This window comes from Macaca mulatta, chromosome 7, assembly GCF_049350105.2.
Source record: "Macaca mulatta isolate MMU2019108-1 chromosome 7, T2T-MMU8v2.0, whole genome shotgun sequence".
In the NCBI taxonomy this organism is placed as follows: domain Eukaryota; kingdom Metazoa; phylum Chordata; class Mammalia; order Primates; family Cercopithecidae; genus Macaca; species Macaca mulatta.
The window spans coordinates 32,876,309-32,904,236 of NC_133412.1; the positions used below are offsets into that span (position 1 = coordinate 32,876,309).

General features: G+C 40.9%; 1 protein-coding gene across 1 annotated transcript in view; it reads right to left on the reverse strand.

Moving 5' to 3' along the window:
• Nucleotides 1–20,637, reverse strand: part of PYGO1 (pygopus family PHD finger 1) — a 43,062-nt gene extending 22,425 nt beyond the window's left edge. Inside the window, exon 1 of the mRNA XM_015142296.3 lies at nucleotides 19,891–20,637. Coding sequence (XP_014997782.2) covers nucleotides 19,891–19,939 — 49 coding nt within the window. The 5' untranslated portion in view covers nucleotides 19,940–20,637. The remainder of the gene's footprint in view (nucleotides 1–19,890) is intronic.
• Between the last annotated feature and the right edge of the window lie 7,291 nt (nucleotides 20,638–27,928).

Sequence of the window (27,928 nt, forward strand, 5' to 3'; positions counted from 1 at the left end):
TTTTGTCAAAGATCAGATGGCTACAAGTATGTGGCTTTATTTCTAGGTTCTCTATTCTGTTCTACTGGTCTAAATGTCTGTTTTCGTACAAGTACCATGCTGTTTTTGATACTGCAGCCTTATATTTGAAATAATCTGATACCTCCAACTTTGTTCTTTTTGCTTAGGATTGATTTGGCTATTTGGACTCTTTTTCAGTTCCATATGAATTTTAACACAGTTTTTTCCAATTCTGTGAAAAATTCCATTGTAGTTTGATAGAAATAGTGTTGAATGTGTAGACTGCTTTGAGCAGTGTGGCTATTTTAATGATATTGATTCCTTCAATTCACGAGCATGGAATGTTTTTCCATTTGTTTGTGTCATCTATGATTTATTTTATCAGTGTTTTTTAGTTCTCCTTGTAGAGATATTTCACCTCAATGGTCAGACATATTTCCTAGGTTGTGCGTGTGTGTGTGTCTGTGTGTAAACAGGATTGCTTTCTTGATGTGGCTCTCAGCTTGTATATTACTGGTATATCGAAATGGTACTGGTTTTTGAACATTGACTTTGTATCCTGAAACCTTGCTAAAATTGTTTATAAATTCTAATAGCCTTTTGGTGGAGTCCTTAGCACGTTGTAAGTATAGAATCATATTTCAGCAAAGAGAAATAGTTTGGCTTCTTTTCCTATTTGGATGCCTTTTAATTCTTTCTCTTGCCTGAATGCTCTAACACTTCCAGTACTGTGTTGAATAGGAGTCATGAGAGTGGGTATTCTTGTCTTGTTCCAGTTCTCAAGGGGAATGGTTCCAGTTTCTGCCTATTCAGTATGATGTTGGCTGTGGGTTTGTCATAGAGGGCTCTTATTATTTGGAGGTATGTTCCTTCGATGCCTAGTTTGCTGAGAGTTTTTATCATGATAGGATGTTGAATTTTATCAAAAGCTTTTTTCATGTTTATTAAGATGATTATATGATTTTTATGTTTAATTCTGTTTATGTGGTGAATCACACTTATTGATTTATGTTGAACCAACCTTGTACCTCAGGACTGAAACCTACTTAATCACGGTGAATTAACTTTTTGATGTGCTATTGAATTTGGTTTGCTAGTATTTTGCTGAGTATGTTTACATCTATGTTCATCAGGGATACTGGCCTGTAGTTTTCTTTTTTTCCTTGTGTCCTTGCCAGGTTTTGGTACTGGAATGATGCCGGCTTCATAGAATGAGTAAGGAAGGAGTTCCTCCTCCTCAATTTTTTAGAATACTAGTATAACTGGTACCAGTTCTTCTCTTTTTGAATTTCTGGTAGAATTCAGCAATAAATTCATCTGATCCCAGGGTGTATGTTTGTTTCATTGATACTTTGTATGGATTTTGGTGTCTCAATGTGTTCAATTCAGCTCTGATTTTAGTTATTTCATTTCTCCTGCTAGCCTTCAGGTTAGTTTGTTCTTGTTTTTGTAGTTCTTCTAGGTGTGATGTTAGATCATTAATTTGAGATCTTTCTAACTCTTGAGGTGGTGTTCAGAGCTACATACGTTCCTTTTAATACTGTTGTCACTGCATCCCAGATATTTTGGTATGTTGTGCCTCTGTTTTCATTTATTTCAAAGAATTTTTTAAATTTCCGCCTTGATTTCATTACCCAAATGTCATTTCACTACCCAAAAGTCATTCAAGAGCAAGTTGTTCAATTTCCATGCAATTGTATGATTTTGAGAGATCTTCTTGGTAATTCTTTCTACATTTATTCCACTGTGGTCCAAGAGTACGGCTGGTATGATTTCGATTTTTTTGAATTTACTGAGACTTGCTTTACAGCCAAGCATATGGTCAATCTTAGAGTAAGTTCATGTGCAGATGAGAAGAATGTATATTCTGTGGTTGATGGACGGTGGCTGTGCCTGCCATTGGGGTCCTGTAGACATACCTACCACTCCATAGCAGGCACTCCAATCTCTAGCCTGGGACTGAAATGTCTATATAGCCACACTGCCAGGTCACCAAGGAATTCCTGATTTTGTACACACCCAGATTTAAAATGGCATGCTGCTCTCAGGGTCTAGGAACATGTCTGCAGCTCTTCCCAGTGTTTTTCCCTCACAATGTCTCCAAGATTTTCCCCAAGATAGCTCCAGGGCTTGGGAGAAACAAAGTGCTTTCCCTCCACCTGGGTTGCTCAGATCCCTAGTGGAAAGGTGAGTCAGCAAGTGGGCTCTCTACCTCTCTCACATACTTAGGCCTCACTCACTTTTATCAACTGGATGCCATCATGGGAGCTGTTTGCCAGTGTTCTCCTCTCTGGGATTGAGGGTGTCCTTCACAATTCCATTGGATACTCATTTTCCTTTCTGAATTAAAGCTCACAGAGTTTATCTTTATGTACTATCTTGCTATTTCCAGGTGGCTGAGGCATGCCAGAAGCCTCTAATCTGCCATCTCGGGGAAAAAGGAGCCTGCTTTTGTTTTTAAGAAACATTTTTTTAAAATTTTACTCTGATTTATCAAAAATATCTAAACTAGCCATTTTCAATCTTCGCTGCATGTTAGAATCACTTGGGAGCTAATATTCCTTGCCATTTTTCTACTGAGTGTTTGATCCTCTTCTTAGTGATTTATAGAAGCTCTTCATATACTAAAAAAAAATACTGAACATATTTAAACTGCAAATACTTTTGTCAAGTTATTATGTTTTGATTTCTTGTTATAAAATTTTAAACATATTTAAAATGTTAGATTTTCACATTTATAAAAATGTGAAGATAGTAAAGAGAATTTGCACATACCCTGTACCCAGTTTCCTCTATAAGGCTATCCAGAATTTTAAAAAATAATTTTATGTAATAAAATGCATCAATATTTTATTTTTTTAATTCTGGGCTTTGTCTTATGCTTATGTCTCATTTTTAGAGAATAAAAAATAATTCTCTCAGATTTTTTTCCTAATATTTTTATGGCTTAATTTTTTTTAGTTTTTAATTGCAGTAAAACACATATAGTTTACCATCTTAAAGTATACAGTTCAATGGTATTAAGTATATTCACATTACTGCACAACCAACCTCCAGAATGTCTTCATCTTGTAAAACTGAAACTATATCCATCGAGCAACAACTCCCCATTTTCCCCTTCTACACCCCTATGATCCCCATCAAGTTCCCCATGCCCTGGGATTCCCATCTACTTTCAGCTTTTATGAATTTGACTACTCTAGATATTTTACACAAGTAGAATCATCCAATACTTGTCTTTCTGTGACTAACTTATTTCATTAAGCATAATGTCCTCAAGGTACTATAGCATGTGTCAGAATTTCCTTCCTTTTTGTGGCTGAATAATAATCCACGTATAGTATGTACATACTACATTCTGTTTATCCGTTTATCTGTAGATGGATACCTCAGTTGTTTCTACCTTTTAGCTACTGTGACTAATGTTAATAACATATATGTTATAATACCTCTTTGAGACTCTATTCTCAACTCTTTCGGATATATACACAGAAGTGAAATTGTTGGATAGTTTATCCTATGATATGGTGTGGCTGTGTCTCTACCCAAATCTCACCTTGAATTCCCATGTGTTGTGGGAGGGATCTGGTGAGAGGTAACTGAATCATGAGGGCAGGTCTTTCCTATGCTGTTTTTATGATAGTGAATAAGTCTCATGAGATCTGATGGTTTTAAAAACGGGGTTTCCCTGCAGACGCTCTCTCTTTGCTTGCCACCATCCACGTAAGATGTGACTTGCTCCTCCTTGCTTTCCACATGATTGTGAGGCCTCTCTAGCCATGTGGAACTATAAGTCCATTAAACCTCTTTTTATTTATAAATCATCCAGTCTTGGGTATGTCTTTATCAGCGGTGTGAAATCATCCAGTATTTGTCTTTCTGTGACTGGACTAATACATCATATTTTCAATTTTTTAAGGAACCATCAAGCTATTTTTTTCAAACTATGGCCATACTTTTATGTTACATGTTTACTCCATTTGGAATTTATTTTGGGATAACGTGAGATAAAAAACAGTATTATTTTGTTCCAGATGGCTAGCCACAACAGGGAATACTATTCCATTTATTAGAAGTCTTCCTCTGTGTCCCTCAATAGGGTTTTTAAAGAGTTTTTATCTATATATTCAATATAATCTCCATCAAAATTCCAACGGCATTTTCCACAAAAAAAGAAAAAAAAATCCTAAAATTCATATGGAATCACAAAAGTTTCTGAATAGCCTAAGCAATCTTGAGAAATAAGTGAACAAAAAATCACTTCCTGATTTCATACTATATTACAAAGCTGCAGTAATATCGGCATAAAAACACACACATTCACCATGGAACACAATCAAGAGTCCAGAAATAAACCAACAAATACATTATTAATATGTGGCAAGGGTACCAAGAGTACAAAATGGGGAAAGGATAGTCTAGTCCCTCCAACAAATGGTGCTGGAAAAACTGAACATCCACATGCAGATGAATGAAACTAGATGCCTATCTTATAACTACTCACAAAAATTAACTGGAAATGGACTAAAGATTTAAATGTAAGACCTGAAATTGTAACACTCCTGGAAGAAAACAGAGGAAAAAACTTCCTTGACATTGGTTTTGGCAATGATTTTTGGGATATGACCAAAAGCACAAGCAACAAAAGCAGAAATAAACAAGTGGGAATACCTCAAACTAAAAAGCTTCTGCACAGAAAAGAAAACAAAATGAAAAGGCAGCCTACAAAAATGGGAGAAAATATTTGCAAATCATATACCTCTTAAGGAGTTAATACCAAAAATATACAGGTACTCATCCAAAAGCAAAAACAATGCTTAATCAATGGAGAAAGGATCTAAATATACATTTTTCCAAAGAATACATAAAAATGGCCAACAGGTACCTGAAAAGGTGTTCAACATCACTACTCATTAGGGAAATCAAATCAAAACCACAATGAGAAATAACTTCACATTTGTTAGGATGTATTATCAAAAAGACAAAGAAAAAAAAAAAAGCCAGGTGTGGTAGCTAATGTCTGTAATCCCAGCACATTGGGAGGCCAAGGTAGGAGGATCACTTGAAGTCAGGAGTTCAAGACCAGCCAAGGTCAACATAGTGATACCCTGTCTTTAAATAAAAAATAATAATAATAATAATAAAAGGCTGGGCACGGAGGCTCATGTCTGTAATCCCAGCACTATGGGAGGCTGAAGCAGGTGTATCACAAGGTCAGCAGTTCAAGATCAGCCTGGCCAACATGGTGAAACCCTATCTCTACTAAAATACAAAAAAATTAGCCAGGCATGGTGGCAGGCACCTGTAATCCCAGCTACTCAGGAGGCTGATGCAAGAGAATCACTCAAGCCTGGGAGGCAGAGGTTGCAGTGAGCCAAGACTGTGCCACTGCACTCCAGCCTGGGCAACAGAGCAAGACTCCATCTCAAAAAAGAAAAAAAAAAAAGGCAAGAAATAGTAAGTGTTGGTGACGATGTGGAGGAAAGGGAAACCTCATCCACTGCTGGTGGGAATGTAAATTGGTACAGTCATTAAAGAGAAGTTTGGAAGCTCCTCAAGAAATTAAAAATAGAAATACATATGATCCAGTAATCCAACTTCTGGATATATATCCAAAGGAAATGAAATCAGTATCTCAGAGGGTTATGTGTACTCCTATGTTTGTTGCAACATTATACACAAGAGCCAAGACATAGAAACAACATAAGCATCTGCCAACAATGGATGGGGATATAGTTGATCCTTGAACTATATACATTGTGATATAGTTGATTCTTGAATAATGCAAGTGTTAGAAACTCTGATCCTCTGTGCAGTCAAAAGTCCATGTATAACTTTTGATTACCCTAAAACTTAACTACTAAAATAGGCTACTGTTGACTGGAAGCCTTAACAGATAACATAAAGACTTGATTAACAAATATATTGTATGTTATATGTTTTATTACATACTGTGTTCTTACAATAAAGTAGGCTAGAGAAAAGAAGATATAATTAAGAAATCATAAAAGAAAATACATTTATAGTAGTATATTTATCATACTGTATGTTTTCATCGTCTATTTACAAGATGAATCATCTGTCTGAAATGGTGGGCAACCAGGTTGAAGACCTCAATCTACGGTACATATTAAGCAATTCAGCTTTTTCTGGTAATGTCATGGCTTTTCTGTTTCTTGAGAGCACTTCCAGCATCACTAGTGACACTCTGTATGGGTCCCATGCTGTTATTTAAGGTTTACGGTACAGCACTAAAGATGATGAAAAATATGTGAGAACCAAAAGGTACTGCTTTTTACTGTGACATGCAATTTACTGGAGAAATGAACTGCTTTCATAGAGATGATTAACACCGTGTGGTATTTTAAGCAGATACTTGCAACATTTGACCTCACCACAATAGCAATAAGAGGTGGCTATGAAATTACAGTAGTACAATAAGTACAGTTAATTTTATGCAGTTATGATTTAATACTGCATCATTGTTTACATTTCCCTCAACTGCAAATGGTGCCACTTAGGGTCTGTAAATGCTTGTGTATGTAAGTTCTGATAAATTTTAACTTTTTATAATAGATTTGTATAAGTTTTGTGGTAGTAAATGATAAAGCAGACTAGTATCTACATATATTTTATGCACTTAAGACATACTTAACTTTTCCTTAATTTGTTGGTATTTCTAGGCTACAGGGTTCATCTGTGAGTTTTTTTTCTATTTGTTTCAATTCTTCAAAAAATTTCAGGTACAAACCCATGTTGTTCAAAGGTATACTGTATATGTGTGTGCATATGTACATAAGATACATAAAGATATCTTTAAAGATAAATGATATATAAAGATATCTTTATAAGGAGAGCTAATGTCATTTATTTTTTATCTACCCACAGTATATGGCCTTATCCATAGGCAATAAATGTTTGTTGAATTAAATTGAGTCCAAGTGTTTTTGTTTTTGTTTGTTCCTTCACTTGCTATAGTATATTTCAACAGTTAACTGATGTAACAATTAAAAGACAAAAACTAAGACAATTTCCACAATACCAGATTGTTACAAAAATTAATTCAGTGAATGTTTACTGTGTCAGATACGGGGATAAGCACTTTATATACATTATTTCATCTGATCCTCAAAAAATTCTATGGCTATACCCATTTTATAGATGAGAAAACAGAGGCTCAGATTTAACTAACTTGCCCAAGGTCACAGAGTTGTGTCTTTCTGACTCAAAAGCCTATATATGAAGTTTTAAAGTATGTATTAGTGGTTCTCAAACTTCAGTATGCATAAAGATTACCCCAAAAGTTGGTTAAAATATAGATTCCTGAGTCCCACTCCTGAAGATTCTGTTTGAGTAATTCTGGGACAAAGCCCATGAACTTGGATTTCTAACAATCCTCCTCAGGTAATATAGATATTGGCGGTCCATCAACCATACACTGAGTAGCAATGTACAATTCTCTCCCCTAGGCTACACTACTTTGCTTTTTAAGCTTTATGACAAATACTGTAGTTAGTACTTTTTAAAAAATCACTATTTTTTTTGTAGGAAATAGACATGCTCATTATAAAGAAATATAAGCAATGCATACAAATACAAAGAAAAAAATCAATCACCCTGTTCACATCATTCTATACTCTCTGCTTCATCTCTACCAGGCTATGCCAATAGGGTGTGCTAGAGGGAGACTGGAAGGCTGGAGGAGAAAAATGAATATGCTCCTTCTGTTCCTCTCCATGGCACCCCTGGCCTGACGTCTCCTCCCCGCACTGGCAGTTTGTTTCAGTCATAGCAGTTGCAGTATATCTAGTTTGTAGTATTTCCAACACTTGCAGAAACAGACTTCTGTGCTCCTCAGAGACACGTGCACCAGGTGTCTGGGTCCCAGGCCTACAGGGCTGCTCTTCCAAGTCCAGAGGTATTAATACCAGCTTAAACAGTATTCCTTTCTCAGAGATCTGAGTTTGCACTCCACAGGGCCCCTCCTCTGAGTTTGTACAATTTAATAATTTCCACCTCATTCCTTTGTTCCACAGCCTTAGGAATGGCAGCTAGTTCCCCCAGTTGTTATCTCTGTGAAAACTTTGGCATCTTATTTTTGTTACTTAAATCTCTGTTAACAACACTTTATATTAAATTCTTTGTTAAAAATAACTGGTGTGGTTTCTGTTTCCTGACCAAATCCTAGTTGATTTACATTTCAAGTCCAATGAGCCAGAAACTATCATTACTATTAACATCAATAAAGCTGTTAAGGTTAATTTAAAAAAGAAAAACATCGGGCGTGGTGGCTCATTCCTGTAATCCCAGCACTTTGGGAGGCTGAGGCAGGCAGATCACCTGAGGTCAGGAGTTTGAGACCAGCCTGGCCAACATGGTGAAACCCTGTCTCTACTAAAAATACAAAAATTAGCCCGGTGTGGTGGCGGGTGCCTGTAATCCCAGCTACTTGGAAGGCTGAGACAGAAGAATCACTTGAACCCAGGAGGAGGAGGTTACAGTGATCCACTGAGATTGTGCCACTGCACTCCAGCCTGGGCGACAGAGCAAGACTCCTTCTCAAAAAAAAGAGAGAAGTGAGGAAAAGATTCTGTAAAGCAGCCTTGTTTCATCATCTTAACTTAGAAGCCTGTTAGATATGACATCCATGTTCTTTTCCTTAATCTTCATAAACTTATGAGGTAGGTGTGAAAGTAAAATAAATCTCGGGACCCCAAAATCACTAAGCCAAGGGAAAGGTCAAGCTGAGAACTACGTAGCTAGGCAAACCTGCCTCCCATTCTATTCCTAAATAAGACAGCAAAAAAGTTTAAAAAACAAAAACAAAAACAAAACAAACTACATACCTCCCTCACAATTTGCCCATAAGGAAGAGTTCTGTTGAATTTCACCCTGCCAGTGTAAACTGATGGCTTATCTTCAAACGTGCAGGACAGACACTCATCCCTCTGCTTACCTGAGACAAATGCATATCTGATCGGTTTCTCTGCCCTGTTGTTTATGTAAAAAATGGAGATTCACTGAGTCAGACTAAATTGTGTATTCAGTGAAAGGCTGATCAAGGACTCAAAAGAATGCAAACTTTTGTCTCTTATCTGCCTATGACCTGGACACCTGCCCACCCCTCATCCCGCCACTTCTTTTGGACCAAGCCAATGTATCAATATTAGCTGATGTCTCATGTGTACCTAATATGTATAAAAGCAAGCTATATCCCCACCACCTTGGGCTCAGGAACCCCTGAGGTTGTGTCATGGGTGCGTCCTTAACCTTGGCAAAATAAACTTTCTAAATTGATTGAGATTTGTCTCAGATACTTTTGAGCTCACAAAGCAAGTCATTCCCAATTTTTAAAAAGTTAAGAAAAATAAACGTAAAGCAGTCACACCATTGATCAAAAGAAGCAATGAAATCTAAAACTAGATTTTTGTTTTAAGTGTACAGTCGGTGATTTTTATTTACCTGGTTATGTAATGATCATCACCATCTAATTCCTGAACATTATCATCATCCCCAAAAGAAACCCTATCCCATCAACAGTCACTCCTCATTCCCCACCCCCTGACAATTACTAATCCGCTTTTTTTTGGAGACAGAGTCTCACTCTATCACCCATGCAGGAGTGCTATGGCACAATCTTGGCTCACTGCAAACTCCTCTGCCTCCCAGGTTCAGGTTTCAGCAATTTCCCTGCCTCAGCCTCCCGAGCAGCTGGGATTACAGGTGGCTGCCACCACGCCTGGCAAATTTTTGTATTTGTAGTAGAGACCGGGTTCCACCATGTTGGCCAGGCTGGTCTCAAACACCTGACCTCAAGTGATCCACCTACTTGAATCTTAATCTACTTTCTATCTATGAATATGCCTATTCTGGACTTTTCATATAAATGGAATCATACAATATGTAGCTTTTTGTATACGGCTTCTTTCATTTAGTATAACATTTTCAAGGTTCATCCATGTTGTAGCACGTGTCAGTTTTACTCCATTTTATGGCTGATTAACATTCCAATATATAAATATACCACATTTTGTTTATTCATTCACTAGCTAATGGACATTTCAGTTACTTCCACTTTTGGGGCTACTATGAATAATACCTCTATAAACATACTTGTACAAGTTTTTTTTTTTTTTTTTTTTTTTCCCCCACAAGTTTTTGTGTGAGCATGTTTTCAATCCTCTTGAGTATCTATCTAGAGGTGGAATCACTGGGTCATACAGCAATTTTATGCTTAACTCTCAGAAACTGCCAAACTGTTTTCCACAGCGGCTGCACCATTTCATATTTTCATCTGCAAAGTATGAGGGTTACAGTCCACATCCTCACCAACATTTTTCTGTTTTTGTTTTAATATAGCCTCCTAGTGAATGAATATAAAGTGATATCTCATTGTGGTTTTGATTTGCATTTCCATAATGACTAATGATGCAAACAATCTTTTATGTACTTACGGACCATTTATATCTTTTCTTTGGAGAAATATCTATTCAAATCCTTTGGCCATTCATTTCTTAGGTTGCATTTTGTTGCTGAATTGTAAAAATTATTTATATATTCTGGATACTAAACTCTTAGCTACAAGATTTGCAAACATTTTCTTCCATCATGTGGGTTGTCTATTTTTACTGACAGTATCCCTTGACACTCACAATTTTAAAATTTTGATGAAGTCCAATTTATCTATTTCTTCTTTGCTTAATTGAGTAAAACCAGGCTTATCTACCTCTAAGATACTATTGCTTCCCTAAAATCTTATCCATACACTAAGTCTTTGAAAGAAAAAATGGAAACTTCTGGTTCAAATTAAAAGAACTTCTGTATTTTAATTTTAATTTGATGTCATAATACCATCTGGGAATATGGTAAATAAAGAATTGACAGTAAGAGCCAGTGCTCTCCTCAAGTTCATTTTTTTTCAAATCTAATGGTTTGAATAAACCTATTACCAATTTATAATTATTCAGTAGTCCATATAAAATGAACTGATGACTGCAGATTAATAATTTGCATGCAGTTTTTCTATAACACCATATACCCACATATTGAACAGAGAAATGTGATATCCTTGAATCTGAATACCTTGAGATGGTGATGAGCCTGACATGGAAAAAGAATTAGCAATGGTCTTAGAAGTCAAATAATAAAGTGGTTATATAAATAAACAAAGGTGCCAAACTTCAAAGTCCTATCTTCCCTAACATGTCATGAGTGTTTCATTTTAACAAAAGTATAAATAGAAAAAGGTAATTCTTTTTTTTTTTTTTTTGAGACGGAGTCTTGCTCTATCGCCCAGGCTGGAGTGCAGTGGCGCAATCTTGGCTCACTGCAAGCTCTGCCTCCCGGATTCACGCCATTCTCCTGCCTCAGCCTCCCGAGTAGCTGGGACTACAGGCGCCCACCACCATACCCGGCTAATTTTTTGTATTTTTAGTAGAGACGGGGTTTCACCGTGTTAGCCAGGATGGTCTCGATCTGCTGACCTCGTGATCCGACCCGCATCGGCCTCCAAAGTGCTGCAATTACAGGCGTGAGCCACCATGCCCAGCCCAGCCCACAGCATTCTTAAGACTACTGAACAACCGTAATTTTACAATTAAAATGCTGTAATTTAAAAATGAACAAAATGTATTCTTAACAGTATCTATCATTTTTGCTCACTTTTCAAGAATCAAATAATTGCTCATACTTAATATACAGCAAAACTCCTGATGCTTGAAATCATTTAAATAAATTTTTCATTTTCAAGCAATCCACCTAAAATTCTTTTTTGAACATTGAGTTTTATGGTAATAATTTTATATTTAAGAATCTAACATTTCCCTCTGTAAAACAGGTCTTCAAATTCCCACTGGTCTCCCACTTACCTCTTTGTGTTACTGAGGTCCATGGGGTTTAAGGTTGCTTAGAAAGGTAAAGCTTAGGAGAATAGGTGGATGGTATTCACATGTGAAGATAATGATACAATAATACCTCTGATAATGAACTTCTTTCATGAACAAAGTCAGGCAAATTTTTAGTCAAAAAAACTCAGAAATCATGGGGAACAAAGCTGCAGATATTCATGAATATTATTCAATAAACAGTTTCTATTTGTCTTTTCCAACAAAACGGTGAAACCTCAGAGTTTTCTGCTTAAAAAAAATTTTTTTTCTTTCTGTAGGAAGAAAACATTTCTGTTCTCTTCACACCCACTCCTAATCAAAATAAGAATCTGCTGTAGGTTATTTACATTTATTGATTGACTGATTAAATATACCTAAAAGTGAATGTTGATCACATTACTTAAACAGAATGTGTATTTTAGACTTATTTCTGATGTTAATAGCAAACAGATCACTTAGAATGCAGAAGACAATGTTCTAAGTGGTTTATATATATTAACCAATTTAATCCTTCAAACAACTCCATGAGATAAGTACCATTATTATTTTGATTTTGCAGCTGAGGAAACTGATGCAGGGATGTTAAGTAACTTGCCAAGGACCATACAGCTAATAAATGGCAGAGCTGGGATAAAAACCTTGGCAGTCAGGCTCACAGTTACAATGCTGTACTGTTTCTCATTATTGCAGTTGGCACATCAATAGAGATTAGGAATAAAAAAGGAGATCTGAAATCATTCTTGACCATACTTTAAGGCTAATTTTGATGTTAAAGATGACTCAGACCTCTCGGGTTGCTTAAAACAAGAATGTCAGAAGACAAAACTGTATAATCTTCCCAGGAGGTAACTTCTCTACACACCTGGGAAAAGCAAACCAGGAAGACTAATGGCTTGAAGTTACTGAAACCTATTCATTAATGCTCATCAAATTGGATTTCAGAAACATTTGTTGAACTTGTGGAAGTATAAAATAAATAAAAGTAATAATTTCTCCCTGTAAGGATCTTATAACCTATAGGAAACAACCTTTTTCTTTTGAAACTCTTAAATTTAATGTGATAAACACTGTGATAGAGATGAGCACAGGATACTGAGGGAACATAAGGAACTCCCACCGAATCTTGGCTGAGTGGGGAGCTCAGGAAAACATCCTGGGAGATTTCAACTGAGCTGAAACTTTGAGGATGAGTATCGCCCAAAGGTGGTAGAAAAGGCGGACAGGTTTAGCAGGAGAGATAGAATATGCAAAGGAAGTTTTAAAAGCAAGAGAGACCACGACAACATTTAGAGAGGAAGTGTGAATACTGTAGGACTGGAGCATAAGAAACAGGGAAAGCACTTCATGGAGTGTGAAGAATAGAGGACTAAGTGGTAGACCTGGGCCAAATCAAAAACAGCCAACATAAGAAAGTTTGATTTTTACTCGAAAGGTAATAGGAAACCACTGAATAATTCTACAAAAGAGAGTAACGTGGCTCAATTGTGTTTGGGGACCACTATGGCAATGCAGCATAGTAGCTAAGAGCTTGGGCCCTAGATTTTGAGTTGTGGCTTTGCTGCTTATTCACTGGATAAACTTATATATGTTACTTAAGCACATACTACTTAACCTCTCTGAATGTCAATTCCTCAACTGTAAACCAACAATAATAGTAACATCTAATTCACAGATTTACTGAGAGGATTAAGCAAGAAGATCCATTTAAAACACTCAGAACTAAGTATTTGGTAAGCTATTCATCACTATCAGTGGCAATGTGGAAATGGATTAAGAGGGACTAAGGGGGAAGCCATGAAACCAATGAGAGGGTTACTGAAATAAAGGGAAAAGCAAAACCTAAAATAAAGAAGCAGCTGTGGAAAGGTCAATAAGCCAATGGGTTCAAAACATTAAGGAGAGGCCAGGCGCGGTGGCTCACACCTGTAATCCCAGCACTTTGGGAGGCCAAGGTGAGCAGATCACCTGAGGTCAGGAGTTCGAGACCAGCCTGGCCAACATGGTGAATTCCCCCCTCTACTAAAAATACAAAAATTAGCTGGGCGTCGTGGCATCATGTGCCTATAATCCCAGCTACTCAGGAGGCTGAGGCAGGAGAATCGCTTGAACCTGGGAGGCAGAGGTTGCAGTGAGCCAAGATCATGCCATTGCACTCCAGCCTGGGCTACAGAGCAAGACTCCATCTCAAAAAAAAAAAAAAAAAAAAAAAAAAAAAAATTAAGGAGACAGAAATTCTAGGACTTTGGGACAGTGTTGCGTGGGAGTAGGGGATGGATAAAGATGGCCATGTTCCCCAAGAGAGGGAATATGGGAGAAAAAGCATCATGGACATCTCATGGATAGAAACATTTTATTCCACACATTAAAAACAAAATTCATTTATCTACCCCTCATTAATCCATTCTTCCTTCATTATCTGTAACACCACTCTCTCATGGTTTTTCTCCTACCTCTCTGACTCCTTCACATTCTGCTTTTCAGGGTCTTTTTCCCTGCCTTGTCTCCCAAATGTTAGTGTTTCCAAAGTTGATGTTCTCAATGCTGTTCTCTTTTTACTGCTCACTCTCTCTTGTGTGAGCTCATATACTCCCAAGGCATTAATTAACATTCACCTGTTTACTGACGACTTCCAGATCTCTACTTCTGGGTCGGACTACTCAACCCAGTTCCAAACCACATATATCCATTGTATATACTGGAATATCCCAGGATACTCACTCAATGTGTCTAAAACCAAACTCACTTTCCTGATAATCTGCCTAGCTCTTATATGGACCAATTTTAAAAACAAAACAAAAAACCTTTCCTTCAGACTTTCTCTCACAGGCTCTTCCCCAACCCCCAATTTGCGACTGCATAAATTATGCTCCTTCTCCAATCTTAATCCAAATCCTCTATATTTATACCATCGAGACAGTCTATATTTTCTTGTAAAGTCCATTTTTAGTAACTTTTATGACATTTCTGTACTATTCCATTCTAAAATACATCCTTATCCCTTCTATGTTATTTCTAACTCTGGTTAAAAGCACTGAAATAAATGCCCTCAACTTCCTTCTTCATCTCTAAATTTTTTTTTCTCCATTCTCTTTTTCTCCAAGACTAAACTTCCATGTGTATACTTGATGCTAATCCTGTTCCCTTAGCTGCAAAGACCTGATTTATGAGAATAGAAAACTTGTCTGTCTCATATCCAGCTACTGGAATAATGACTGTATAGCATATGGTCTATATTTTTAAAACGTGTATTGAATGCCTTATTTACAAATGAATTATCCTCTCTCTCTGGTGCCTTTCCAGTTTTTCCCCTCTCCTTCTACCTTGAGTTCTTCTGTAAATCTACAAATATGTTTAAGTCTTTTTCCAATGAAGAAGAAAAAAGACTAATATTTTCTCTTGACTCTTTTTAAGATATTTGCTATGTCTTTCCATCTACGATCAAGCTTCTTTTAAGTTTTAAGCCACATCTTCATCGTTTAATCTTTTACCACATTTTTTGTTTTTGTTTTGAGACAGGGTCTTGCTGTTACCTAGGCTGGAGTGCATTGGTGTGAACATGGCTCACTGCAGCCTCGACCTCCTGGGCTCAAGGGATCCTCCTACCTCAGCCTCCTGAGTAGCTGGGACGACAGGTACACACCACCATTAATTTTTAAATGTTTTGTAGAGATGGGTTCTCCGTATGTTGCCCAGGCTGGTGTCAAACTCCTGGGCTGAAGCGATGCTCTATGCTTCAGCCTCCCAAAGTGTTGGGATTACAGGCATGAGCCACCACACCTGGCCCCACGTTAATGTTCAACACTTTGAAATGTGGTTTCCTCCTAAAACTGCCTTCTCAAAATTACAAGAGACCTCCTAGACCCTTTCTCACATTTTTATCTCCTCTGATGCTTTCTGCACATCACTTAAGACAAAAGAACACTCACTGAACTCTTCTCCCTCCTCGATTCCCAAAAAGATGCGCTCTTTTATTTCCTATAAATAATCACAGCCCTTACCATGCTATTTGTAGCTATTTATTTGTCACTGTTCTGTACTAGACTTAACAATTTCTTGAAGACAGGTGTCGTATCTTTTTTTTTTTTTTTTTTGAGATAAGGTCTCACCCCAATTGCCCAGGCAGGAGTGCAGTCGTGCGATCTCAACTCACTGCAGCCCCAACCTCCCTAGGCTCAGGTGATTCTCCCACCTCAGCCTCCCAAGTAGCTAAGACCACAGGCACATGCCACCATGCCCAGCTAATTTTTTGTATTTTTAGTAGAGACAGGTTGTTGCCCAGGCTGGTCTTAAACTTCTGAACTCAAGTAATCCACCTGCCTCAGCCTTCCAAGGTGCTGGGATTACAAGTGTGAGCCACCATGCCCAGCCAGGTGTCATATCTTAATCAGTGTATTCCCACTATATAGCACTGTGATTGCTCAATAAATATTTGTTGAATACATGAATGAATATTGCCATCAGATCAATGCCTAAAAGAGTTCTAGGAATACTGGAGAATGGGAGTGTTGGTTAAAATAACGATGACAGTTGACATTCTAAGGGAAAAGGGCAAGTAAAAGCAGTATGAGGGGCAATGGACTATCAGAAAGCAGCATAATTCATGTATTCACGCATTCATTCATCTGACATTTACTATGGGCAAGGCAAATAAGACAATCAAGACGTCGTACCTGTCCTCACAGATCTGTCTTATAATCAAAAGCTGAAGGTTTGGGGTGGAGTGTTAAGAACTGGTAGAAAACAGAAGTAAGATACCACGTCACTAAAGAGTAATTCTAAATCTAATGTTAAAATATAAGGACAGTTTGGAAGACCACAGCCAGCTGCTTCTGGTCTACTCACACCTTTGTGATCTAGGTCTATTAGTAGCAGTTCTCAAACTTCAGTATGCATAAGGAGCACCTGGGGATCTTGTTAAAGATGAAGTCCTGATTCTGTAGATCCACGAATCTATGTTTTAATAAGCATCACAAGTAATGCTTTTGGTCTGCAGAGCATGCTACTGTAAAGTCCTCAGTCATTCATGTTTTAATTTTGCCATATCTGGGTTCTACCTATAATATTACTTTCTTAATAATTCATTTAATTGCTGTATGTGTGTGTTTATACACATAGGTATCTTAGCCTTATCCTAAGCAAGGTATTTGGTGACTTTTTTGTTTTAATACATGTAAAATAAATACACAACCATTAAAAAGGTCTGTCTCTATTACATCAGCATATGGGAAAGTTTGAAAAGCACTGCTCCAGAGTTCATGCCCTGCAAACATCACATCCTGCATGCAGTCTGATGATATAAATTATATTAAATAACAAAAAGTTCCAGGGCAATGAAGTTCAGCAGAATTGTGCTTTGGAAGAGCTCATTATAAAATAATCCAAAAATTTTTTTTTTTTTTTTTTTTTTGAGACGGAGTCTCGCTCTGTCGCCCAGGCTGGAGTGCAGTGGCCGGATCTCAGCTCACTGCAAGCTCCGCCTCCCGGGTTTACGCCATTCTCCTGCCTCAGCCTCCCCAGTAGCTGGGACTACAGGCGCCCACCACCTCGCCCGGCTAGTTTTTTGTATTTTTAGTAGAGACGGGGTTTCACCATATTAGCCAGGATGGTCTCGATCTCCTGACCTCGTGATCCGCCCGTCTCGGCCTCCCAAAGTGCTGGGATTACAGGCTTGAGCCACCGCGCCCGGCCCAAAAATATTTTTTAAATGAATGTTCTAATGATTACAAAATGACATTAAGGAAATCCTCCCCATAACATCAAAATATTGACTTTTTATTTTAAAAAGTGCTTTGTCTTTTATTCTGGTACTTAACTCTCAGAATATTCTTGAGCTAACACCGGAGCCAATCCCAATAGCTAAGCCGTAGAACTTAACAGCAGTTGAACAAAATGAAGATATATCTGTGTTCTTGCCCCACAATAAAACACTCATCCATTTTATTTAGAATTACATTTGATTAGGACTGATAATTCAGTTCAAAGGTATAAACTTGATACCTCTTTCTTTTCCTTTAACCCCCAAACAATTTATAATAGTAGGCAAAATTATACAGCAAAAATATCAGGGGAATAATTGTATCTCAGGAAGGTCTATTCCTTAAAGGCTTTGGCAACTCACAACCACAAATAGAAAAGACAAAATATTTCACCAAATTAAAGGTTGTGCTGATATTAAGCCTTTAAAAACAATACTCTTCTCTAAATTATGTTTTCTCTTAAATGGCTAAGAAAATCATTTTCTACCAAAATACTCGAGTGGATGTCTTTTGGATTGTGTGTCACAAGCCAGTTCTATACTTGTTTAATTTCTGGTCACATTGAACAAAAACAAAAATGAACGACTGTGGTCCTTCATCTCTACATCACTTAAGTCAGCTGGAAATTTACCTTATTACTTACTGATTTATAAAGCACTTTACCCTGTTTACCCTGTTTGGATGACTACTGCAATCGCCTCTCTACTAGTCTCCCCTGCTTCAGCCTTTTCTCTACAGTCTGTTCTCCGCACAGCAGCTTACGATGCCCTGTTTAAAATGTCAGCTTACTCACTCTTAACGCTCAAAACTCTGCAGACCTTTTCTCAGAGTAAAAGCCAGTCTTTTAAATGGCACACCAGGCCCTCTAATACACAATCATCCTACAGCCCACAGCATTAAGACTACTGAACGACTGTAATTTTACAATTAAAATGCTGTAATTTAAAAATGGACAAAATGTACTCTTAATGTTATCTATCATCTTTGCTCACTTTTCAAGAATCAAATAATTCTTGATCCTACCCCTCAGCCCCTGTCACAGGACTCTTTCCTTACTTTGCTGCAGTTACAATAGCTTCTTTGCTGTTGATTGCATATACTGGGCATATTCCAGACACAGGCTTTGCATTTGCTGCAGCTTTTCTGAGAGTGCTCTTCCCACGTGAATCCATATGGCCCTGCTCTATCATTTCCTTTAGGTCTTTGCTCAAACATCATCTTCCAGGTGTGCCCTTTCGTGATCACCTTACGGACAATCCATACTTCCCACCCCCACACATATTTCCTCTCCTCTTTTCCTCTTTTGTAGTCCACCATATCACCTACGATTTGGCATTCTGTATCTACTGTTTATCATTTGTTTACCCCACAAGAGGGTGAATTCCTTCTGGATGAAGATCGTCTATCTGCTTTGTTCACTGCTGTATCCCAGGAACAAGAACAGGTCTAGCACATAGTAGATGTTCAATAAATATTTGCTTAATGAACAATATTACTCCAACTCTAGAACTTTCAGTCTTAACCCCATTAAGAGCTAAAAGGCATCCCCCAATTTCCGGGTGGCATTTGACTTTCGTGAACTTATATGCAGTATCTTTTGTTTGACACACGGTTCCCTCTGATTTTTCTTAGATATGTGCAAGAAAGATGAAAATCAATCATGCATAACACTGATTTTAGATAATTTCTTATCCATAAACCAATAGAGAAAATGCCTTCTGAATTTGTAGCTTCTCCTCTTAAACCTAAGGGACATAAACTGAATATCTGTTGCCTTTGCCGCGTGGGGGGGGGGGTTGGAAGGGGGCCAGGAGAGACGTGAAAGCCCAGGAGCCCTTCTTCAAGAGCGTCAACTCTTGTGCACTCCAACTTACTTTTTTGAGGGGGTGGGCATCGTTCGAGGTCTCTGCCAGGGGGTGTCTGTTTTTCACCCTTTGAGGTGCCTATTGTGCTGTGTCTTGAGAACGAGGAGAGGTGGGCGAGGAGGGGGTAAGAAGGGATGCTGCGTGCGGCTCCAACTGCCTCCGAACACAAAGTCGGGAGGCGAGGGATCCGCGCGGGTGTCTCGGGGGCCAGCGGGCGCCCGGGCCGCGCGCTCGGATCGCAGCCTCGGCCCCGGGGCGCGGGCGGGACGCGGGCTGCGCGGAGTTAGGCCCGGACAGAGCCCCATGGCCTCCCGGCGGCCGGGCACGGGGCCCCGCGCACCTCACTCACCCCGGTTCCCCCAATCCGGCACCCTTCTCGGTTACCTCGAACTCTCTTCAGCGAAATGGGATCCTTCTCCTGTTCTGCTGACATTACAGACCGCAAAGCATGACTCCCCCCCAGGCCGCGGGAATTCGGTCTCTTTGATGCTGCGGCGGCGGCTCCTCCTCCTCGCGGGGCCGCTGCGGCTGCGAGGCAAGCCTCGGAGCCGAGGCACGGCCGAGGGCGGTGGGGACGCGGGCCGACTTTGCAAAGTTTGGGAGGAGGACGAGGCCTCGGGGCGGCGGGGCGGCGTGCGGGCACCGGCGGGGCTCAGCGGCGGTGGCCGGGAGCGCGGCCTGGGGGCGGCCCCCCACCCGGGACCGGCATGTGCTGAGGGCGAGTGCGCCGCCGCCGCCGCCGCCGCCTCCCACTCCTTCTTCTTCGCCGCCGCCGCCGCCGCCGCCGCCTCAGGAGCCGCTGACAGGGGAGGCAAGAGGCTGGCGGCCCGGCCCTGGCGGCACACTCACAGCGCCCTCTGAGGAGGAGGTCTGCTCTCTCGCCGCTCCCGAGTCGCAGACACAAAAGCCCCCAGACTGGAGCCGCCTGCAAAACCCGCTCTGGGGCGGGCGAGGGACGTGGCGCGGCCCCGCGGCTTCCCCGCCCTGAGCTCCCCAGCCCCGCGCGGGGACGGGCTTCGGGGGGCGGGGGCCGCTGCCTCGTCCCGCTGCGCCTCCCGCCACCGCCGCCGCCTCGCGCTCCGCCTCGGCCCAGCCCCCACGGCCCGCGCGCGCCTCTCGCTCCGCGTCGGGGCTCGCGGGCCCGCGGCTCTTGCAGCCCGGACGGGCAGCGCGCGCCTAGGGGCCGCCCCGCCCCGCGCCGGGCGCTCCCTCGCAGCCCGCCAGGCCCGAGGACGCCAGACCCTGCGGCTGACGCGACCGGGCCCAGCTTTCGCAAGGAAAGGGCATCTCCGAACTTCGTCGGAGGCCACAGCAGCCGGTATCTCGGCCTCGCAGCCAGGGATCGCAAAGATGAACGTACCATGCGAGGAAACTTTGTAAGCCGGAGCTGGAGAGTTCTCGGCGGGCATGTGGGAATCCAGATTCCCCGACTCCGTGTCCGCGTGGCCGTGGTGTGGACACCTGTTTGTGGAATGCCTCCACTTGGTATTTTAACGACTTGACTCTTCAAGAAAAAGCGACGTAGAATGAATATCAGGACGGTGTGTGTGTGGGGGGGGGGGTGTTGAAGCAGTGACGCGGCTGAATCTCATTTAGACGTTAAATTTTAGGAGGAACACCCCCGGTGTGATTGTAAATTAGATGTGATCACCCGTCCACATTCTTCAGTTGGGCTGTGTGACCGGAGGCGACTTGGGTAACCTCTCTGGGTCTCAGTTTTCTGGTCTATAAAAGGCAGTGGGGCTACATCTCGAAGGTTTCTTCTAGCTCTGACATTGTTTAACGTAGTTCTACGAAATTGTTTTCCCTGGTTTTTTTTTTTGTTGTTGTTGTTGTTGTTGTTTTTGCTAGGTTTTCTAGTTATCCACTGGGCTTATTTTGATGTAAGAATCACCGAAAAGCACTCATGAAGCGTGGGAGGACATAGAAATAGCTACAGACTGGAGTCTCGTCCTTCCAGAGACAGACACCCAACTCATTCAGCTGCACAGTGTCCCAGAGAACAGATGTAAACATGAAGCCAACGTACAGCCTCAACAGCTGCATACCAGACAAGCGTCACATAGTGTGGTCCAGGCCAAATGTAGCCCTTTATCTAATCAGGGTGGTCTGGAATGATGGAATTCCTGATTAGAAGAGTCAGACTAGGACAGGCTAGGGAAAATATTCTTACAGGAAGCACCCCGAGGAGAAGGTTCCTGCTAACTAGAACGTAACCTCCATGCAGGCAGGAATTTTGACTGGTTCGCTGCTGTATCCTCTGGTACCTAATAATGACTAACACATAGTAAGTGTTCGAGAAAATGTTTACTGATGTATGAATAAACAGACTTCAAGTGGCCCTGGAACGACTGGGATGGCAGGGCTTTGGTAAGAGTAATAAAGCCGAAGCAAATGGTAATATAATAGATTGGGGGCCGGGTGCGGTGGCTCACGCCTGTAATCCCAGCACTTTGAGAGGCAAAGGCGGGGCGGATCACGAGGTCAGGAGATCCAGACCATCCTAGCTAACATGGCTAAAAAGACAAAAATTTAGTTAGGCGGGTGTGGTGGCGGGCGCCTATAGTCCCAGCTACTGGGGGGCTGGGGCAGGAGAATGGCGTGAACCCGGGAGGCGGAGCTTGCAGTGAGCCGAGATGGCGCCACTGCACTCCAGCCTGGGAGACAGAGCAAGACTCCGTCTCAAAAAAAAAGTAAATAAACATAAACATAAAAAAGCAGATTGGATCTGATAGTTTACCTTATAGGGTTGTTGGAGGAAAATTTGAAAGCACTTTGGTAAGTCAACAAAGAAATGAAGGCCAGGCATGGTGGCTCAGGCCTGTAAATCCCAACACTTTGGGAGGTTGAGGCAGAAGGATCACTTTAGCCCAGGAATTTGAGACGAGCCTAGGCAACAAAGCTAGACCCTTCTCTACAAAATAATTTTTAAAAATTAGCCAGGCATGGTGGCATGGGCCTGTAGTCCCAGCTACTCAGGAAGCTGAGGCAGGAAGCTCCCTTAAGCCCAGGAGTTAAAGGTTGCAGTGAGCCATGATGACGCCACTACACTTCATCCTGGGTAACAGAGCAAGCAAGACCCTGTCCCCGCTCCAAAAAAATATGGAAATGACATGTTTTCATTTTATAACTCTTAGTGCAAGGAGAATGGCTCAGAAAAATCATTGCTAAGAGATTTTGAGTTCTTTATTGTAATTCCCTAAAACTAGAGACTCAGAAATAGTAGGAAAATCAAGAGAAATGAATTGGCTTCTTTTTCATGATTCATCAAGAATAAAAAGACCTTCTTACTTGGGCATAGTCTTTTAGATCGACTTTACTTCCAAATCTTGATGGCTTGCTTGCACATAATCAGAATTACCTGGAGAGCATTCCAAAATTTCAGATTCCTAAGTCCCTCCCCAGATTTCCTCAAGTCAGAATCTCTAGACGTCTGTTTTTAAAGGCTCCCTAGATGATTCAAAAGCAATGAGCTGATTTGATGACTTGCATTTATCAGCCATTTGGTGTAAAACATTGTCACCCAAAGATATACAGAGTTTGAGACAATGGTTCCTGTCCTTAAGAATTTCACAGTTTGGGGGAGGAAGTAGAGGTTTAAGGTAACATGAACAATGCAAAATGCCAAGCACTGCAATAGAGTACCGTGTCAGCAGAGGAGAGAAACCCTCAACTCAGCTTGGGAGGCAGGAAGCTGATGATGTTTTTAGGAGAGCCTTAAGAAGAACATATAGGAGGCTGGGTGTGGTGGCTCACGCCTATAATCCCGGCACTTTGGGAGACCGAGGCGAGTGGATCACGAGGTCAGGAGTCAAGACCAGCCTGGCCAAGATGGTGAAACCCCATCTCTACTAAAAACACACAAAAAAGCCAGGCATGGTGGCAGGTGCCTGTAATCCTAGCTACTCAGGAGGCTAAGGCAGAGAATTGCTTGAACCCGGGAGGCAGAGGTTGCAGTGAGCCAAGATTGTGCCACTGCGTTCCAGCCTAGACAACAGAGAGAGACTCTGTCTCAAAACAAAACAAAACAAAACAAAAACATATAGGAGTTGTTTCCAGGGGTTGAGGGTAAAGGTTAGGTAATGAGGAGTTATTGCTTAATGAGTACAGTATTTCAGTTTGGGATATTGAACATTTTCTGGAGATGGACAGTGGTAATAGTTACACAACAATGTGAATGTAATTAATGCCACTAAATTGTATCTAGTGGCTAAAATGGTAAATTTTATGTTACATGTATTTTACCATAAAATGGTTGAGGTGAGAACATGTAGAAAATAAAACAGATTGCAAGGGCAAATGGAGTCTTGTAATCAGAGGGAACAGAGTTTCCAAAGGACAAGAAAGGTGAAAACATATGAATCTTTTGGAGACTGTAAGTAGTTGGAGCATAAGGTACCCTTTGAGAAGTGGCAGGAGCTGATTCTGAGGAAGTAGACAAGAGGCCAGACCTCTGAAGGGCATTGCATGCCACACCAAGAATTTTTGATTTTATCCTGAAAGCAATGGATAAACATTGAAGAGTTTAAGCAGGTGAGTGACATGTTTAGGTCTGCATTTTAGAAAGATCATTCTGGCTACTAGGTGAAAGATGGATTAGAGAGGCACAAAACATTAGTATCTTAGTCTATTTGTGCTGCTATAACAGAACATCAAAGACTGGGTAATTTTTTTTTTTTTTTTTTTTTTTTTTTTTTTTTTTTTTGATACGGAGTCTTGCTCTGTCGCCCAGGCTGGAGTGCAGTGGCTGGATCTCAGCTCACTGCAAGCTCCGCTTCCCGGGTTTACGCCATTCTCCTGCCTCAGCCTCCCGAGTAGCTGGGACTACAGGCGCCCGCCACGTCGCCCGGCTAGTTTTTTGTATTTTTTAGTAGAGACGGGGTTTCACCATGTTAGCCAGGATGGTCTCGATCTCCTGACCTCGTGACCCGCCCGTCTGGGCCTCCCAAAGTGCTGGGATTACAGGCTTGAGCCACCGCGCCCGGCCAAGACTGGGTAATTTTTAAAGAACAGAAATTTATTCCTCATGGTTCTGGAGGGTAAGAACTCTTAAGATTAAGATGCTGGCATTTGGTGAGGGCTACTCTCCACTTCCAAGATAGTGCTTTGAACACTATGTCCTCCGGAAGGAAGGAACACTGTCCTTACAAGGCAGAAGCTAGAAGAGCAAAAAAGGGCACATTAAAGGTAATCAAGCCCCTTTAGAAGGGCACCTATCCTGTTCATGAGGGAGGAATCCGCATGGTCTAACCACCTCTTAAAAGCAATGCCTCCTGGCCAGGCACGTTGGCTCACGCCTGTGATCCCAGAACTTTGGGATGCCGAGGCGGGCAGATCACGAGGTCAGGAGATCAAGATCATCCTGGCTAACACGGTGCAACCCCATCTCTACTAAAAATAAAAAAAATTAGCTGGGCGTCTCATGCCTATAATCCCAGTACTTTAGGAGGCCAAGGTGGGTGGATCACGAGGTCAGGAGATTGAGACCATCCTGGCTAACATGGTGAAACCCCATCTCTACTAAAAAAAAATACAAAAAATTAGCCAGGTGCGGTAGTGGGCACCTGTGGTCCCAGCTACTCGGGAGGCTGAGGCAGGAGAATGGCGTGAACCCGGGAGGTAGAGCTTGCAGTAAGCCAAGATTGGCCTGCTGCACTCCAGCCTGGGTGACAGAGCAAGACTCCCTCTCAAAAAGGAAAAAAAAAAAAAAAGGCAATACCTCCTAACACTATCATATTGTTGACACCTGAATTTTGGAGTGGACACATTCAAATCATACCAGGTAGGAATTATAACGTAGCCAACAAGCATATGAAAAAAAGCCCAACATCACTGATCATTAGAGAAATGAAAATCAAAACCACAATGAGATACCATCTCATACCAGTCAGAACAGCTATTATTAAAAAGTCAAATTTACAGTCCCACGAACAGTGTATAAGCATTCCTTTTTCTCTGCAACCCCAGAACTACCATTTGACCCAGCAATCTCTTTACTGGGTATATACCCAAAGGAATATAAATCATTCTATCATACAGACACATGCACACATATGTTCATTGCAGCACTATTCACAATAGCAAAGACATGGAATCAACCTAAATGTCCATCAATGGCAGACCAGATAAAGAAAATGTGGTACATATATACCATGGAATAGTATGCAACCATAAAAAGAATGAGATCATGTCCTTTGCCGGGACATAGATGGAGCACAGGCCATTATCCTTAGCAAACTAATGCAGGAACAGAAAAACAAACACCACATGTTCTTATTTATGGGTGGGAGCTAAATGATGAGAACACATAGACACATAGATGGGAATAAGAGACACTGGGGCCTACCAAGAGGTTGGAGGGTGAGAGGAGAGAGAGGATCAGAAATAATAACTATTGGGTACTAGGCTTAAGGCCTGGGCGATAAAATAATCTGTACAACAAACTCCCATGACACAGGTTTACCTGTATAACAAAACTGCACCCCTGAACTTATAAAAAAGGAAATTATAGAGACAATGAGGTAAGAGATGGATGAGGGCCTTATACATTGAAGTGGGGTAGTGGAGAGGAAGCATAAGGAATGGTGGTAAAAACTGACAACATGGTATTTGTTTAGATGTGGAAGGTGAAAGACAAATCAGGAATTTGCTCCCAGACTTGTTTTAGGTGACATAGAATACAGGGAGACATTTGATGATAGTAATAGTTGGTGAAGCAGGGTAATGACGAGCTTAGTTTTGGACACCTGAGTCTGCTATGTCTCTACTAAAAATACAAAAAAAATTTTTTTTTTTTTTTTTTTTTTTTTGAGGCGGAGTCTCGCTCTGTCGCCCAGGCTGGAGTGCAGTGGCGCGATCTCGGCTCACAGCAAGCTCCGCCTCCCGGGTTCCCGCCATTCTCCTGCCTCAGCCTCCCGAGTAGCTGGGACTACAGGCGCCGCCACCACGCCCGGCTAATTTTTTTGTATTTTTAGTGGAGACGGGGTTTCATTGTGTTAGCCAGGATGGTCTCGATCTCCTGACCTCGTGATCCGCCCGTCTCGGCCTCCCAAAGTGCTGGGATTACAGGCTTGAGCCACCGCGCCCGGCCTAAAAATACAAAAATTTAGCCAGGCATGGTGGCGGGTGCCTGTAGTCCCAGCTGCTCGGGAGGCTGAGGCAGGAGAATGGCGTGAACCCAGGAGGCAGAGTTTGCAGTTAGCCGAGATCGCACCACTGAACTCCAGCCTGGGTGACAGAGTGAGACTCTTGTCTCAAAAAAATAAAATAATAAAATAAATAAAATAAAATAAAATAAATAAAGGCAGTGAGCTGGATTTGGCCCACAGGTGATAGTTTGCTGACCCCTGGGCTAGAACGTAGACTAGATAAAGGACTCTGGAGGTCAGATGACAGGCCTAGGCTGCAGACACATATGAAGGAGACATTATCTAAGAATGGATCAACTCATCCAGGAACAAAGAAAACTAAGAGCCAAGAACAGATGGAAGGAAATGATGACAGTTTAAAAAGTTAACAAAGATAGAGGAACCTGTAAAGTAAATCATGAAAGAATGAAAAAGAAAACAGGAGTGTTAGGGCAATCAAGAAAAGGAAGCAATGATCGACCATGTCACATGCTATGGAAAGAAGTACTCATTTCTATCATCAGTCATCCTTGGCCTGGCATCTACTGAACTTTTTGGTTTTCTTATATTTTAAAGTATTGATTTGATAGTCTGCTTTTAATATTTTTCATCTCAAATTTTGCGTGTTTTTATTGTGGATGGTTTCATGGTGGAGTGTTTAAGCACTCAACCTCTAATCTAAGTTGGTTCGATTGACATGTACACTTTTTTTCAAAAAAAAAATTCTGTAAGTTCTATTTTAAAATATTTGAAATCACAGATTTGTGTTACATTGAATAGAAATAAAAATCAAATCCAATCTAGATGTTTGGAAGTTTTGCAAATTGGTTTGAATCCTTTCATGTTATAATTGAAATTGCAGCCAGTTTAGCAACCTCTAGCCATCGGGCAATCATATCCAGGAGCCTTTTGTTGACAAATATAGTGCTATCAAAAGCTCAAAGTTGAGGGCAATAACAACAGCAAACTTTGGACGATGGTTTGTATGAATCGGGATTCAATCAGGACACAGGGGGCACACAGTTTGAATGGAGTTAATAAAGGATTATTAACTATAGCAAGGGATTGAAATAGTAAGGGATTAGTATGAAGTGAAGTAAGGGATAGTAGGAAGTAAAGAGAATGCTAAAGTATTTGAGAAAAACAGATGTAAGGAGCAGCCACTAACCTTAAAACTAAGATAAAGCACCTAAAGAAGAGGTCCCCTTCCTCTCCAGGCCAAGAGAGTGCACAGCTCTTATTGGAGAGTGCACAGCTGCGGCTCACTGGATGCCGGAGAAGCTGCTGTGGTGCTA